Source organism: Hypomesus transpacificus, unplaced genomic scaffold (genome assembly GCF_021917145.1).
Source record: "Hypomesus transpacificus isolate Combined female unplaced genomic scaffold, fHypTra1 scaffold_30, whole genome shotgun sequence".
Classification (NCBI taxonomy): domain Eukaryota; kingdom Metazoa; phylum Chordata; class Actinopteri; order Osmeriformes; family Osmeridae; genus Hypomesus; species Hypomesus transpacificus.
Genome location: NW_025813826.1, coordinates 3,298,655 through 3,315,841, shown reverse-complemented (window position 1 = coordinate 3,315,841; position 17,187 = coordinate 3,298,655). Strand labels below are relative to the sequence as shown.

The 17,187-nt window shown below is 49.1% G+C and overlaps 1 protein-coding gene across 1 annotated transcript in view; it reads left to right on the top strand.

Moving 5' to 3' along the window:
* Positions 1–16,751, top strand: part of LOC124463573 (potassium channel subfamily T member 1-like) — an 18,706-nt gene extending 1,955 nt beyond the window's left edge. Inside the window, exons 3-23 of the mRNA XM_047015321.1 lie at positions 97–277; positions 654–818; positions 943–1,079; positions 2,772–2,835; positions 3,126–3,234; positions 3,488–3,596; positions 4,227–4,376; positions 4,675–4,901; positions 5,779–5,992; positions 6,989–7,094; positions 7,256–7,428; positions 7,960–8,031; positions 8,212–8,346; positions 8,849–8,960; positions 9,197–9,298; positions 9,903–9,986; positions 10,101–10,229; positions 10,827–10,847; positions 11,073–11,376; positions 14,196–14,280; positions 14,946–16,751. Coding sequence (XP_046871277.1) covers positions 97–277; positions 654–818; positions 943–1,079; positions 2,772–2,835; positions 3,126–3,234; positions 3,488–3,596; positions 4,227–4,376; positions 4,675–4,901; positions 5,779–5,992; positions 6,989–7,094; positions 7,256–7,428; positions 7,960–8,031; positions 8,212–8,346; positions 8,849–8,960; positions 9,197–9,298; positions 9,903–9,986; positions 10,101–10,229; positions 10,827–10,847; positions 11,073–11,376; positions 14,196–14,280; positions 14,946–15,078 — 2,812 coding nt within the window. The 3' untranslated portion in view covers positions 15,079–16,751. The remainder of the gene's footprint in view (positions 1–96; positions 278–653; positions 819–942; positions 1,080–2,771; positions 2,836–3,125; positions 3,235–3,487; positions 3,597–4,226; positions 4,377–4,674; positions 4,902–5,778; positions 5,993–6,988; positions 7,095–7,255; positions 7,429–7,959; positions 8,032–8,211; positions 8,347–8,848; positions 8,961–9,196; positions 9,299–9,902; positions 9,987–10,100; positions 10,230–10,826; positions 10,848–11,072; positions 11,377–14,195; positions 14,281–14,945) is intronic.
* The last annotated feature ends 436 nt before the right edge of the window (positions 16,752–17,187 follow it).

The window sequence follows — 17,187 nt, the reverse complement described above, 5'->3', positions numbered from 1 at the left end:
TTTACCACTATAAGCTTTGCGATCGACTGGTCGATCGCGTTGAACGCATTGGGAACCCCTGATCTAGAGTGAGCGCTTCCTGTCTTCTCTCCCCAGGGCGTGCGGCATTCAGCACCTGGAGAGAGCGGGGAAGAACCTGTCCCTCTTCAACGCGCTCTACTTCTGCATCGTCACCTTCTCCACGGTGGGCTACGGGGACGTCACGCCCCAGATCTGGCCCTCCCAGCTGCTCGTGGTCATCCTCATCTGTGTGGCTCTGGTGGTTCTCCCTCTGCAGGTCAGGGCTGCCCTCCTGGGGTGGGTGGGTGGGGTTGGGGGGGGGGGGGTCTGTGGTCCTCCTGGATGGAGGGTGTGTATCTCTAGTGCGTCTGGATGGATGGTGTGTATCTCTAGTGGGTCTGGATGGATGGTGTGTGTCTCTAGTGCGTCTGGATGGATGGTGTGTATCTCTAGTGCTGCTAGATGGAGGTTGTTAATCTCTAGTGCTTCTGGATGGATGGTGTTTATCTCTAGTGCTTCTGGATGGATGGTGTGTGTGTCTCTAGTGCTGCTAGATGGATGGTGTGTATTGTCTAGTGCTCCCGGATGCAGGGTGTGTGTCTGCAGTCCTCCTGGAGAGCGCGTGTGTGCTCACAGGAGACGTTGTGCTGCAGTTCGAGGAGCTGGCCTACCTGTGGATGGAGCGGCAGAAGTCTGGCGGGAACTACAGCCGTCACCGCGCCCAGACGGAGAAGCACGTGGTGCTGTGCGTCAGCTCGCTCAAGATCGACCTCTTAATGGACTTCCTCAACGAGTTCTACGCTCACCCCAGACTCCAGGTACTGCCCTGGGGTGGTTCACCCCAAGTACCCGCCCCCCCCACACACACACACTTCCACCCTGGTCTACTGGTCCCTGCACTGGTCCTGGTTCTGAAGTGGTAACGGTAGTTGTGTGCTGCAGGACTACTACGTGGTCATCCTGTGTCCGACCGAGATGGACATCCAGGTCCGGCGGATCCTGCAGATCCCCCTGTGGTCTCAGAGGGTCATCTACCTGCAGGGCTCCGCTCTCAAGGACCAGGACCTGATGAGGGCCAAGTGAGTGACCACTGGATGATGACTGGATGACTGCTGTAGGACTGCTGTATGTGCACTGGATGATGACTGGATGATGACTGGATGATGACTGGATGATGACTGGATGATGACTGGATGACTCGTTGGTTGTTCAGAATGTGTGCTTCTTGTTTTGGCTACCCGCAATGCTTTGGGGCTATTTTGTTGTTATTATCAGTGACTTATGCACTTTGTAAAGCTCTCTCTTGGAAGTCGCTTTGGATAAAAGCGTCTGCTAAATGAATAAATGTAAATAACTGCCATATGAGTACTGGATGAATACTGAGTGACTTCCGAATGATTACTGAATGACTGCTATACAAATGCTGTAGAAGCACTTCATGATTGCTGTATGTTTTTTTGGTGGAGTGATTACTGAATGACTGCTGTCACAACTACGGAATGAACCACCTGAGTTCCTCTTTGACTCGTAGACAGCTTCTCTGGCTCAGGGCTACTGTGCAGTCCTGGCAGCAGCGTGTCGGGGGGAGACCAGGGCTGACGTCAGGGAGAGGGCAGCCAGAATTTGGGCTCTACTTCTTGGCTGTCCTCTCCGATTTGGCGTAACAAGATTTCCCTGAACACGGTTCATCCTCTTGCATTATAGCCCAGAGCATAGGCGTCAGGGCCAATAAGAGCAGGCCTGATTGAAATCAGTATGGCTTTGGCCCCCATTCAGGGCCAGACCTGTCAATACTGCCGTTGTAGCGCGTTTCTGCTGGTGTGAGTGTAGCTGTAGGGTGCTGAATATGCGCTACGCCGTAGCGGCTACGGTGACCCCCACTGAGGGAGGGGGGAGCTGGGAAGGACGTGCTCGCTGGAGCCTGCGTGGGGGTGTAAACATGATCTCTTCACCCACTACGCTGAGCATGCATGGATGCCCGCCATAAGACTGCTGAGTGCACAGCGTAGAAACAGAGTGCTCACACAACAGGATATGACCACACAAGGTCCTTCCTATGCCGGCTGCGAGCCTCTGGCCACACAGGATCCTGGATTGCCCCTCTTGTTCCGGATCACTTATCATTTGTTTACAGTTGCACGGCCTGGTGAGCTGCAGTGCTGTTTGCTCAGCCGTGGTCTCGTAAGATGTCCCGTCTATAACCCCCCCCCTCTCTCTCTCTCTCTCTCTCTCGCTCTCTCTCACACCTTCCTTCTTTGTTACTTACCTGTCTTTCTGTCTTACATGTTTCCATGTTTATACTTTCTGTCTTACATGTATCTCTCTAGGTGTAACCATGGCTGTTGTTTCTCTCTCTCGCTCTCTCACTCTCTCCCTGTGTCCAACCCTAGCTGTTGTCTCTCTCTGGGTGTAACCCTAGCTGTTGTCTCTCTCTGTGTGTAACCTTGGCTGTTGTCTCTCTCTGGGTCTCACCCTAGCTGTTGTCTCTCTCTGTGTCCAACCCTAGCTGTTGTCTCTCTCTGGGTGTAACCATGGCTGTTGTTTCTCTCTGTGTGTAACCTTGGCTATTGTCTCTCTCAATTTGGGTCTCACCCTAGATATTTTGTCTCTCAATCTGGGTGTTACCCTGGCTTTGGTCTCTCTCTGGGTCTCACCCTAGCTGTGGTCTCTCTCTGGGTCTCACCCTAGCTGTGGTCTCTCTCTGGGTGTAACCCTGGCTGTGGTCTCTCTCTGGGTCTCACCCTAGCTATTGTCTCTGTAACCCTGTGAAGGATGGACGATGCTGAGGCTTGCTTCATCCTGAGCAGCAGGAACGAGGTGGACCGCACGGCTGCAGTAAGTCTCCGTCCACCACTCGAACCAGTCTGCAGTCACACTGACGCGCACCCACACACACTCCTCTGAATCTCTCACCAACCTAGCACTTCAAATGTACTTTCATTCGTATCATGATGGGGATTTAAGACATTATGACAGTGATCTAAATATGATGATAGATGTCTGCTTTAACATACTGTCTCCCCCTGTCAGTACTGATGGCATTGTCAGTATGTTATGTAGGTACAGGTGATAGTGTATGGTTGTGTACACGACTGAGTGGGCTGAGAGCTTGTGTTGTGCCTTAGGACCACCAGACCATCCTTAGAGCCTGGGCTGTGAAGGACTTCGCCCCCAACTGCCCCCTCTATGTCCAGATACTTAAGCCTGAAAACAAGTTCCACGTCAAGTTCGCCGGTAAGTTTTCTCTCTTGTTCTATACCTCTCCCCTCTCTCACAAACTTCTTACTGTTTCTCATGTACTTCTTTTTGACTTCATCTCTTCCTCTCATTTTAACGCTGTCTTCTGGTTGGTTTCTGTTCGATCATGTGGTTTCAACCCTGTGTTCTGGTTGGTTTATGTTAGATCATGTGGTTTCAACCCTGTGTTCTGGTTGGTTTATGTTATATCATGTGGTTTCAACCCTGTGTTCTGGTTGGTTTCTGTCAGATCATGTGGTGTGTGAGGAGGAGTTCAAGTACGCCATGTTGGCCCTCAACTGTGTGTGTCCGGCCACCTCCACCCTGGTCACCCTGCTCGTTCATACCTCCAGAGGACAGTGAGTACCCCGACTAGCCAGCTACGGCTCCCCCAGTCACACGACAGAGAACCATTCCCCCTATAGCTGGATCTGTCTGAGTCCCTGCTGCGCCATTACCTCATGGCCATCAATCCTGTGGTGTTTGGGCTTGTTCACGTGTAGAGTCGTCATTCTGCTGCGTTTGCGTGTTGGCCTAGGTGACATCACCCTCTCTGCTGGTTGACGTGTTGTAAATCCAGCTCTGGATATTTCTAAAGATGGAGGAAGCTGTTGGGGAAATTCCATTTGGGTTAGGGACAGTTTGTATTTGTATTTATTTATTTAGTTTATTTTTACAGGGACAGTGTACATTAATCAACATTTTAAGTAAAAGTGCCGGTTTTAGCCAGCCAGCTAATTTTCAACCGCAGTCCCCGGGCGGTTTGATGAGCTCAACCACAAATTTAAAATGGTTTTCCTGTCATGGACCCAGTTCCACAAGCTCAGACACGCATTGCTCTGGAGGACAGTCTCCATCTCCTAAAAGGAACTGTCTCCATGTCCAGAGATCAGAGTGACTGTGTCTGTGGTGAGTGTCTCCATGGAGACTGTCTCCGTGGTGACTGACCCTGTGGTGACTGCCTCCGTGGTGACTGTCTCCTTGTGCAGGGAAGGCCAGATGTCCCCAGAGCAGTGGCAGAGGACCTACGGACGTTGCTCGGGCAACGAGGTCTACCACATCCGCCTGGCTGACAGCAAGTTCTTCGGGGAGTACGACGGGAAGAGCTTCACCTACGCCTCCTTCCACGCTCACAAGAAGTGAGTAGAGACCACGGTGACTCCCTCAGGGAGAGGATGCTAGTTTAGCAGCAGGGACTAGTGAGGTCGAGCTAGAAGTTAGCTTAGCTAGGCCAAGTTTTAGCTAAGGTCAAGACAACTGAGCTGACCAAACAGTCTAGTCTAGTTGATCTAGACTGATATTTTGTAGCTTCGCATCAGGAGGCTCTTAGAGTCCTGCTACTCATACGGAGATGGCCTGGGTCATCAGCAACTCAAAATGGCAGATGTTTTGGAGGCAGACTGAGAGGAAGCTGCCCTTCCCCCTCGTCCCGCTCAGGTACGGCGTGTGTCTGATTGGCGTCAAGCGGGAGGACAACAAGAGCATCCTGCTGAACCCCGGTCCCCGCCACATCATGGCGGCCCCGGACACCTGCTACTACATCAACATCACCAAGGAGGAGAACTCGAGCTTCATCTTCAAGGAGGAGGAGAAGCAGGGCCTGCCCTCGGCCGGCCTGTACGACGCCCCCTCCCTGCCCGTGCACAGCATCATCGCCAGCATGGGTGAGGGAGGGGCCGGCGGAGGGGGTGTGGAGGGGATGGAGGGGGGGAGGGGGGAGGGAGAGGGAGGAATAGGAAGGGGTCGATTAGGGAGCGAGACAGTCATGAAGGACGTTATTGAGGGAGGAGGAGGGAGGAGGGAGGTCCCTTGTGAGGCTGCTGGATGTTGGGTTAGGGTGCCGTGTGCTTGGCTCATGCATGACCTCTTAAACACGATGTGCTTCTTTTTACTTTCATGGCTGACCTGGTTTGTGTGTCTGTGTTTTCTTTGACGTGTTAAAGTCGATCAGACCACCTCTTATGGTAAGTGTGAGCATGTTGCAACCACAGTACTGTAGACTTGTGTAGACCACTGTTAGTAGGTTGGCTTCATCGGATCCAGTTATTGCTGGAAGTAAATATTTTCATTGTAGACTTATCACTGACTCATTACTGTAGCTATTTGGTGACGTGCATTTTTGCTTTGCTAAATGCACTTCATATATATTCCTGCACAAATACAGCGCATCATGTATTGATAAAACATGAATGCACAGACCTGTACAATGTACGCACTGTGTCTGTGTGGTTTGCATGTATTGCCAAAGTTTTCCAGCACAATGCCTTTACCTGAGGGTCATGCAGTTCAGTTCTAAATCCCTGAGGCCTGCTACAGACTCACAGGACAATGACATGTATGAGAAGCACGGCCTTCATAGGAAACCGGTGCATTCGATGCCACTTATAATATTGAACATAACAGAAGTCTTGTAGATAGGCTCATCTTAGCAACTTTCCGACAACCATCTGACAGCATTGTAGCAACCACGTAACAACCATCTGACGACGTTCCCAAGCCCATGTCTAACCTTGTCACCTTGTCGTGTGATGGCGGTGACAGGAACGGTGGCCATGGACCTCCAGCACCCGGAGCCCGAGGAGGACAGCGGCAAGCTGGCTCCGCCCACCGAGAACGGCGGCGGGAGCCGGCGGCCGAGCATCGCCCCCGTCCTGGAGATCGCAGACTCCGCCGCCATCCTGCCCTGCGACCTGCTTAGCGACCAATCAGAGGACGAGGCCAACCAATCGGACGAGGAGGGCTCGGTCGGGTCAGAGTGAGTATCCAATCGCGGAATAGGAAGGGAGCAGGAGTAGCATTGTGGGTTTTTGTTTGCGCCAGTGAAACTTTGACCACGATCACAAACACCTTCATCTCGGACCTAGACCGTGAAAACGTATCGTTTGAACACACTCACCTCCATCTCTATGACACAAGCGTTTCAGACGAGAACAGCTTTATGTAATAACGTAGGCTCGTGGCTAATGTTTGAAAACGTTGACAGCGATAGCTAACGGTTTCCAATAAATGTCAACTCTGCGACACCTTGTCTTCACACTCCATGAGCACAGGGAATTGCCTGCGATTGTAGTTGCGACCTCTGTCTCAGAGGGCGCGATGGGGAGCGATGAACTGAGTGTTACTGGTTAAGTAATCACTGTGTTGTGACGAGTTGAGGGAAATGATGTTCGAGTTTGATGAAAGTGGATAACCGAGGGACAAATGGAAGGTCTGTTCCAAGGGGGCTGACCGGTCATGATGGTCCCCGCTGCCCATAAATCACCTCAGGACGTTTATCTTGGGTCCTGCGTGACTAGTATGTCTAGCTATCTCGCTTGCTTCTCTGTCACTCTCCTGTCGCCTTTGTTTGTCTGTCCTCGCATGCGCACCATTGAACCCCAGACCATCGTTATATAATCCCAGTGCTTCAGGGGATGGAGACTCGTTCAGGTAGTGTGTGTGTGCGCGTGTGTGCGCTTCCGACACTTTCACCCACCCATTCAGCCAGTGCATGCCTAGTCTGCCAACATCCTCTCAGCGCTGCTCAGGGTAGTCCCTCCGGCCCCCCACCCTCCATTAGGCCCCTCTTCCCAAGGGTGTTTGCTCAGTTTTACTCCCCTGCACAAAATCCACCTCCGAAATCCCAGATCTCACCCAAGTTCCCACACTGCCCCCGTGTGGCGCTTTGATGTAAGTTCTCCAAACAAGACCTCATACTCGTGTCCGATACTGACGGCCCCCCGTTGGGATGTGTGTTCCCGTGTGTCTCCAGCTTCGTCAAAGGCTACCCGCCCAACTCCCCGTACATCGGCAGCTCCCCCACCCTGTGCCACCTTCTCCCCCAGAAGGCTCCCTTCTGCTGCCTCCGTCTGGACAAGGTGAGCCGGACGCCTGGACCGAACGAACCCCGAACCCAACAGCTCCCAAACGCATTCCCGGTCTCCTAAACAGGAACCATGGAAGTGAAAACGGTAACGGCGAGGATTTTCACGGGGGGGGGGGCTGACTGACAGGTAACTGTGTTTCGCTCCGCACGCAGGGCTGCAAGCACAACAGCTTTGAGGACGCCAAGGCCTACGGCTTCAAGAACAAGCTGATCATCGTGTCAGCGGAGACGGCAGGGAACGGCCTGTACAACTTCATCGTGCCCCTGAGAGCCTACTACCGCCCCCGGAAGGAGCTGAACCCCCTCGTGCTGCTGCTGGACTACCCGTAAGACCCCCCCCTCCCCGTCCTGTCCTGTCTGGATGAATGGCTGTCTGGTATGGATGCTAATCTGGGAGTTTCTGTCGGTCTGGATGACAGCCTGGATTTCGATATCAGTTACGGTTATGTTGATCTGATCATGTCGTCTGGAAGATCCTTAATGGGTCTAATGTCATGCAATAATGGATTGAGATTTGTACATCATCTGGATGTATAGGTAGATCGAAATAGATCGTGATAAATGGGATTGACAGTTTATGTGATTGTGTGTGCAAATAACATTACATGATCACTTTGTCATTATAGAGCACAGGGGTTGTAATTGCTGGCAGATATTTGCTCAAAAGGTTTCAAAGGCTGAAGACCTCTTCATCTTGGAACTAGACCATAAAAACGTCACATTGGAACACATACCTCCATGTCTGTGACACAAGCATGAAGACGTTCCAGATGAGAACAGCTGGACGTGATGACGTACGTAGCCTAATTGCTAATGTTTAACAGCCATTAGCAGAACCTGCTTCCTGTTTCTCCCAGGCCAGACAACCACTTCCTGGAGGCCATCTGCTGTTTCCCCATGGTCTACTTCATGGCTGGAACCATCGACAAGTAGGTGTATTCGTTTTGAGGCCATTCCGTCTATAAATAGCCGTTATATCATATCTCAACCTCGTCACTCAATTCCGTTACATCTGCACGGAATTGCAGACAGTGTCTATCGTCGGATCGTACTATGTGCAGTGTGTGTTTACACTTGTGCGTGTGTGTGTGTGTGTGTGTGTGTGTTAGCCTGGACAACCTGCTGCAGTGTGGCATCATCTACGCTGACAACCTGGTGGTGGTGGACAAGGAGAGCACCATGAGTGCTGAGGAGGACTACATGGCCGACGCCAAGACCATCGTCAACGTTCAGACCATGTTCAGGTGCTCGGAGAACCCGCCGTCCTTGTGTCCTCCCTCCCCTGGAGAGCTCGCCCTCCCTTTACTTAACCGAGCAGCTTGATATTCGCTATACGGACAAATCTGACTCTAAATAATTAAACCGCCAACGGCCTCAGGAAACGCTTGTTGTAAACAACCGCCGTCTTTTTTCTTGATCAAGTAGGCTGGAATGAAAGCTGTGCATCATGGGTACGAGTGTTGCTAGCGAGCCCAAAGCGTTCAATCTGTCTGCTGTGTTCTCTCTCCCCTTCCCTTTATCCATTCTCTTTCTTTCTCATTATCTTTGTCCCTCTCTTTCTCTCATTCTCTCTCTCCCCCTCCCTTTCTTTTCGCTTCTGTCACGCTCTCACTCACTCTCAAACTCCCTCGCTTCCTTCCAACTCTCTCTCTCACACACACACACTCCCTGTTTATCTCCCTCTTGTTTTCTTTCTCACTCCTTCTCTCTTTCCCTCTCTCCGCCCCTCCATGTCTGTGTCCACAGGTTGTTCCCCAGTCTCAGCATCATCACAGAGCTGACACATCCCTCTAACATGAGGTTCATGCAGTTCAGAGCCAAAGACTGCTACTCCCTGGCTCTGTCCAAGCTGGAGAAGGTGAGGAGCTCCCCAGGGTCCTGCAGCCCTCCAGGTTCCCTTCTCTGAGGGTCTGCCCTCACGGTGGGCACGTGTCTGACGCTGGAAGACAGGGGGATCCGAGCTTGTGGGCTTTAATCTCTCTCTCTCTTTACCCCCCTCTCTCTTTTTCTCTATCCATCTATCACTCCTTGTCTATCGCTCTCTTTCTCTTTTTCTCTCTCTACCCCTCTTTCTCTCTCTCTCTCTTTCTGCAGATAGAGCGTGATAAGGGTTCCAACCTGGCATTTATGTTCCGTCTGCCGTTTGCTGCTGGACGAGTGTTCAGTATCAGTATGCTGGACACTCTGCTCTACCAGGTATGTGTTGTTAGATACTTTGCTCTACCAGGTGTTCAGTATAGATACTCTACTCTACCAGGTGTTCAGTATAGATACTCTGCTCTACCAGGTGTTCAGTATCAGTATGCTGGACACTCTGCTCTACCAGGTATGTGTTGTTAGATACTTTGCTCTACCAGGTGTTCAGTATAGATACTCTACTCTACCAGGTGTTCAGTATAGATACTCTGCTCTACCAGGTGTTCAGTATCGATACTTTGTACTACCAGGTGTTCAGTATCGATACTTTGTACTACCAGGTGTTCAGTATCGATACTCTGCTCTATCAGGTGTTCAGTATAGACTCTCTGCTCTACCAGATGTTTATTATAGATACTGTACTCTACCAGGTATTTAGTATAGACTCTATAATCTACCAGATGTTCAGTATAGATACTCTGCTCTACCAGGTGTTCAGTATAGATACTTTGTACTACCAGGTGTTCAGTATAAACTATAATCTACCAGGTGTTCAGTATAGATACTCTGCTCTACCAGATGTTTAGTATAGATAGTCTGTACTACCAGTTCACACACCTCTATAAAAAGGGTTAATGTTGATTCATCTTTTTTGTTTTGACAGTCTTTCGTGAAGGACTATATGATTGCTATAGCCAGACTGCTACTGGGGCTGGACACTACGCCTGGTTCTGGGTACCTGTGTGCGGTGAGTCAAGCTTCAGCTACCATACAGCCACCAGTATGCATGCTGGTTTAGCGTGTGAGTGGATGAAGGGACAGCGGTGTGCGTTGGTGTAGCGAGCTCCTGTTCCTTCCACAGGTGAAGGTGACAGAGGAGGACCTGTGGATCCGGACGTACGGCAGACTGTTCCAGAAGCTGTGCTCCTCCAGTGCTGAGATTCCAATAGGCATCTACCGCACCGAGTCCCACATGTTCTCGTCCTCTGAGGTGAGACTGTTCCTTCCTTCCCTCTTCCCTTCCTTCCTTCCTACCTACTTCCTTCCCTATTCCCTTCCTTCCTTCCTCCTTCATTCCCTCCTCCCTTCTGTCTTTCCTTCCTACCTCCTTCATTCCCTCCTCCCTTCTGTCCTTCCTTCCTCCTTCCCTCCCTCATCTGCCACGCTCCTTAAAATTGTCGTCCCCTACTACTTATTCTCTCTCCTCTCCCAACCACAACATTCCTTATTTGCTGCTTCTCTGGCGTCACTCATATAGCGTTGTCATGGTTATACCAGGATTCATGTCATCATCATGCTGGGTCTCGTGACATTATATGTCAGAACCGCACATCTGCCACCTCCCCTCTTAGTCATTGGAGCGATGACACCACAGGCTTATTTACTGCTTATACCATTGCGCTTCTTGACCATGTGAAGTGAATGGTGCATTTACTATTCTCAAAACTGGTCAGTGCTGTTTGGAATGTTAACGCTTGTTTTGTTTGCCCTCCATCCTTTATTGTGCCCCTGTGTGTGTCTGGTCTGTCTTTGGTCTGTCTGTCTGTCTGTCTACCTATCTGTCTGGCTTCCTGTCTGTCCTTCTCAGTTCAAGGATAGTTACCCACAGGTAAGATGGCACCCTCTTAAATCATTAGCACCTGTCATTCCCCCAAGGTTTGCCTCACAAAGATGAAGCCGCAGCGTTGTTCGCTTCGACGCTTCAACGCCTCTGGTTTGAGTCATGAATTCCTTCTTGATGTGATGTGGTGTGAACGGATTCCTAGTCCTGTTACAGTGACACACACACACACACGCCTTGTTATGAACCCTTCCCCCCTCCGTCTGCCCTTAGTCTCAGGTGTCCATCAACATCGAGGACGGCGACGAGCGCAGGGGCCCCGACCGCCAGGGGTCCTGGAAGGAGAGGCCCCGCCACAGGAGCTCCTCCGCCAGCGACCAGTCGGAGCACCCGCTCCTCCGGAAGAAGAGCCTGCAGTGGGCTCGCCGCCTGAGCCGCAAGAGCGTCAAGCCCCCCAGCCGGACCGAGCGCATCTCCCAGCAGCGGCTCAACCTCTACCGGCGCTCGGAGCGCCAGGAGCTGTCGGAGCTGGTGAAGAACCGCATGAAGCACCTGGGTCTGCCCACAGTGGGATATGGTGAGGGCGGGGGGAGTTGTGGGTTCATGAGTGTGCGTGGGGTGTTTGTGTCGTGTCTTTGGATTGACAGAATGAACCGTAGATATGCATTTTCATCTTTTGTTTTTTTTCGGGAGGTCACGTTCATCGTGGGTGTTTAAAATGGGAGTGTTCGTGGTGTTCATCGCTGAAACTATTATAATACTATGGAGTAGTATTATTTGAACATCTGCTTTGTTGATTTGAACATTTGAGTTTACGACTCTTGTTTTGACAGGGATTCATCCGTTTCAAATAGTTCTAGTTTCTGGATTTGCCTAAATAACATCTCACACCTTAACTGTAATCTCATTGCCTACTGTTTCATGTGAACATGCACCCCATTCTACCAAGATAAAACACCAAACCTTTCTAATGTGTATAACCAAGTCACTACAATGCATTGCATGAACCACATAGCCCTGGAAAGTTTGCTTTGAAAGCAGACTGCATGTAGCCTTATCAGACCGCATGTAGAATCAGTGTAGCACTTTTCCACCTGCATCTTTCACTTGTTACCCAGCTTTACACCTCTTTGCCTTCGCTTTTAATTTGAAAATAGCTCAAAAGGTAATGGCTATGATTCTCACGCAATGAATCTGTTTTTGTTATCTGAATGGAACTGCACGAGCATCAAGAAAAGCTGCTGCCCTTCCTGCCTGACCTTTTTTTCTCGCTCTCTTTCTCTCTTTCGTTCTCTTTGTTTCTTTCTCTCCCTCTTTTTCTTTCTGTCTTTATTCCTTTCTCTCTCGCTCTCTCTCTCTCTGTCCTGTAGAGGATGTTGCTAATCTAACAGCGAGTGATGTCATGAATCGAGTAAATCTAGGATATTTACAAGGTAACTCCTACTACTCCTACAGCGTGCAACACATTTACCAAGTGGTGTCTCTGTTTGACATGGTAGAGTGAAGTCTGTTTGGACGTCATCTATGACAGATTATTGTTACCTCTTGCGAACAATGTTTTGGGGGAGGATTTGGCAGGGAAGGGGGGTGGTTTAAGGTTATTATGAAACCATTGTATGGATAACTTACGGATGTTTTATGTTATTGATCATTTACAGATATTTCCCATGACTTAACTGTTTTGTTTATCTACAAGGATGTGTCATTGAATGTAACCCTGAGTGTAGCCTGTGGAGGCTTAATCGTGCTGACTTGCTTAGAGTTGCAGGGCATTACAGAGAGTAGAGAGGAGACCAGGCCGTCAGGTTAGCCGGTGACACGACTCTCCTTCTCTACTGCATGACGTGTGTTCCGGCTGAATGGCAAACCAGCAGCCTCTCGCTCTTCCTATCTGTCTGTTTCTCTTTTGATATATTTATGTATGTATACACGTATCGTTCTGCCTCTCGCGCTGTCCAGATACATTTCTCTCTCTCTCTCTCTCTGTTTGTCTGCATTGTGTTGACTGGCGTTGGCGCTCCCTGATGATGTCGGCAGAGTGTTTTGCGGCTGCAGGGTGTTGGATTATTTTGCAGGGGCGCTGGGGGGGGCGGGGGGGGGGGGGGGGGGGGGCAGAGTGGAGCAGAAACAAAACGTGTGTGTTCACAAGGTTACGATTACCCATGTTATCCATGGTTGGAAGGATATCGTGCCTTTATTTATATGTAGGCGTACACAGTACAGTAGTGTGTGCATAAGTAAGCACAATGTGTGTATATATTTATACATTTTAGACAGTAAAGTAACATATAGTATACATTCAATACAGTTTAATAGTTGGACACATACTCATTCAAGGGTTCAAAGTAGATGTGTCCATAGTTTTATCTGGTACTGGTACACTGGTATATCAGCTCAGAACTAGAGCCCTTCCACACTAACTCTGAAGAAAACCAACGCTACCTAGGGATAACCCAAACCTTTAAGCTACCAAAGGATAACCCTAACCCTTACGCTACCAAAGGATAACCCTTACGCTACCAAAGGATAACCCTAACCCTTACGCTACCAAAGGATAACCCTAACCCTTACACTACCAAGGGATAACCCTTACGCTACCAAGGGATAGCCCTAACCTTTACGCTACCTAGGGATAACCCTTACGCTACCCAGGGATAATCCTAACCTTTACGCTACCAAGGGATAACCCTAACCCTTACGCTACCAAGGGATAACCCTAACCCTTACACTACCATCGGGGTTTTGCTTCACTCTGGTGTGGTTTGGCCCCGTGCGTGGAGCGTCTGCCCGAGCATGCCCTCTCTGTGTCTGTGGGTGTGGTCAACTCCTGAGTGGCGCGGGGGCTGCGACTGTGTTGGCATGGCAACCTGGCTCCTGGTGATGTTGTCTCCTGTCGCCGGCGATCCGGGCATTCCTGTCGACCCCTGGAATGTGCCGGAAGCGACGGAGCGGACTCGGGTCTGCATGTGGGGTTTGGAGTGTGGGCGCATGGTTGCGTGTGTGGCAGCATGGGCCTACCTCTGAACCAGCCTCGCCCTGGTAGTAACAGTTAGACTTTCTCTCTCTTTCAACCGGCCTGCCATTTTAAGTGGCGCAATCAGGTGGGTTTCTGGAGAACCCCACCCACACACACACACACACCACCCATCCAGTCAAAGCAACTTATGGGGACAACAACGAAATAATTGATTTCATCACATACTTGAAGAGACAAGAGGACATGTGACAGTAACTGTATGTAAATGAGTTATTTTCCTAAACAGTCTTTGTGCTGCAGGAAAGGGAGCCACTGTAGATCACATCCTTCCAGTTGTCTAATGGTACATTTGAGGCTTAATGGAGTGTGCCGTCGCTGCAGAGCTGCTGTGAAGGTCCCCTCTCTCTGCTCTGTTCCAGATGAGATGAACGATCATCAGAACACTCTGTCCTATGTGCTGATCAACCCTCCGCCCGACACCATGCTGGAGCTCAACGATGTAGTGTACGTGCCAGTGATATAGACCTACCCTACCAGACCTGTTAGGATGGGATATAGCAGGGGTGTCGAACTCCGGTCCTCGAGGGCCGCTGTCCTGCATGTTTTAGATGTTTCCCTGCTCCAACACACCTGATTCAATTAAAAGGGTTGTTATAACGACCATTCATTCGAATCAGGTGAGCTGGATCAGGGAAACATCTAAAACATGCAGGACAGCGGCCCTCGAGGACCGGAGTTCGACACCCCTGGGATATAGGATCACCTACCAGACTTGTTAGGATGGGATATACGATCACCTACCAGGATCACCTACCAGACCTGTTAGGATGGGATATAGGATCACCTACCAGGATCACCTACCAGACCTGTTAGGATGTGATACAGGACCACCTTACCAGACCTGTTAGGATGTGATATAGGATCACCTACCAGACCTGTTAGGATGTGATACAGGATCACCTACCAGTCAGTTATAGGATAGGATACAGGATCGCCCTACCAGACAGTTATAGGATAGGATACAGGATCACCTACAAACCCTGTCATTGGATGTGATCTAGGATCACCTAACCGACAGTGATAGTTATAAACGGTATGATGTAGGATGACCTACCAGACCTTAGTAATGGGACGTACATGAAAAGCCTTGCACTCTCCTCCTCCTCCAGGTACATCATCCGGTCGGACCCGTTGGCTCATGTGCCAGATGAGCCCAGCAGCCCGGCGCCAGCCGGCCAGTCCGGCAGCAGCAAGAGCAAGCATGAGTTTGGCACCGAGAGCAGAGACGAGACCCACCTCTGAGACCTCTCCATGTCGTTAGACGAGAGAGGGGGGGGGGGGCACCTCTCCCTTCATGTCCATCCCCTCTCCCTCCATCCTCTCTCCCTCCATCCCCCCTCCTCCCTCCCCAGCCCCTCTCCCTACACCCCCGACCCCAGAAGATGTTTAACTGAGCTGCTATTGGAAGGAGGCTGCCGTAAAGGGAAATCCTTAACCCTCTAACTCCTTCGCCGAAACCCTGTAACCCTCTAACCCTCGAACTCCTTAACTCCCAACCCGAACAAGCCCCTGCTTTCCTCATCATGTTTCTCACCTTTTTGCTATGAGCACAAACTGTTCACCGTTAAAAATGTCAAAGACTTCAAGGGCCATTAAATGAACGTTCACGGTTGTGGGCATTCACAACGAAGCTTCACCTGTGAGACTGTAAATCAAGCGTAAATAGAGATTATCGAGAGAAAATGTATCATACTGTGGAGTTCAACCACAAATGTTTTGCACGCTGTTCTTTTGATAGCCTTGACTCTAAACTTTTCTCATGGCCAACACATCACTCATTTCATGACATTATCATTGGGAAGGTACATTAATATTGTACCGTAACTGTTCAGTACCATAAATATTGAGTTTAAAGTATGTTATAATGATCATATTTTCTGTTAGTATAACAGATTCCCCTATCTTTACAAAAATGTTGACTTTATTATGATGGTGTTTTAATGTTGAGTTAAGATATGTTTGTAATATCATTATTAGGATATTGTTTGCTTACTAACATGTATGAAGTCATCACTGTAAATATTCACTTGCACAGTGTTGGCATTGTTTTGCTATATGTATTGATGAAACAGGACTTGAACTACTTTTGCACTAAACTCTGTGGGCTTTTCTAGAGCATTATAGCATGACCCTTTAATTGTGAACTATACAATAAAGACAGATAGTATTGCTCAAGACACAATAGCAACAGCCACAGCTTGAATCCGGGATGGCCCAGACATAAGTCACCTGGGTTACATGGAAGTTCCTAGTTGTAAGTTAAATGATGTGCCATTGTAAACCAAATTGTTTCCTATTGTGTGTGCCATTTGTTTGTGTAAAGGGCGACGTAAAGGAGACCACGTCTCCCTGGATGATCTGCTGAAGTACAGAACTATGTTCAACTCTGCTCCACAACAAGCCAAGCCCTTCGGAGGGGCAGTTTACACCAGTTGAAGACTGACAGCAAACCTACGGAAGCTTTGGATTGGTGTACAGCCTGTCTTCAACCCACAGGGCATTTAGGAAGCAGCACTCATTCAAACCGTTTGTTGTTCACAAAGATCATACTATGATATAAGGGCATGCTGACACAAAAAGCATGTTTTTTAGATAAAGCTCGCTAAAATCAGAAGTTTTTGTACAGTTAGCAAAACAACTGGTGTGAATCATCATGACTATTACATGATTAGTTGTTGATTTTTTGTTGTTTCCTGCTCGTAATTTTAAATGGTATTGTTTGATACTGTATATTTGTATTGGACTGTGCATGTCCTCCAGTGTATCAAAATGTTTGGTTCGTCCTTACAATATCATTTTTTAAAAATTATTTGTTTAAAAAGAATGATCCATTTTGTACTATTTCTAACAGGAGTCGGTGTACTTCTCAACAGTGTATAAATTATGAATCAATAAATGCTGCATGCAGCCGCCTGAGATTGAAAAATCTAAACAAATTTATTTAGTGTCAGAAAAAATATTTTGCACAAAATTTTCATTTGAATCATATATGTCATTGTACAAGTTATAATGAATCAATAGGAAGTAGAGTTATTCACTCCTTTGTCAAAAAAACATGGGTGTCTTGTTACACCTAGACATTTACCCCAGGGAAGGCCAGTCTCCAACACAAGACAAACATCAAAGCACAAGGCAAACATCAAAGCACAAGCAAACACAAAGCAAACATTAAAAAACTCACTGTTCCTTCTATCTGCTGGCAGAGCACAGAGTCGAGATGCTCATTAAAGTCATGTTGAGAAAGAGATGACCTTGTTCCACTTCTGCTAACTAGTTCAAGTCCTGTCCTTTGCGCCGGTAGAGTTGTTGGTTCTTGTGTGTCTGTCTCCATCTCTCCCGGGTCCAGCGTCC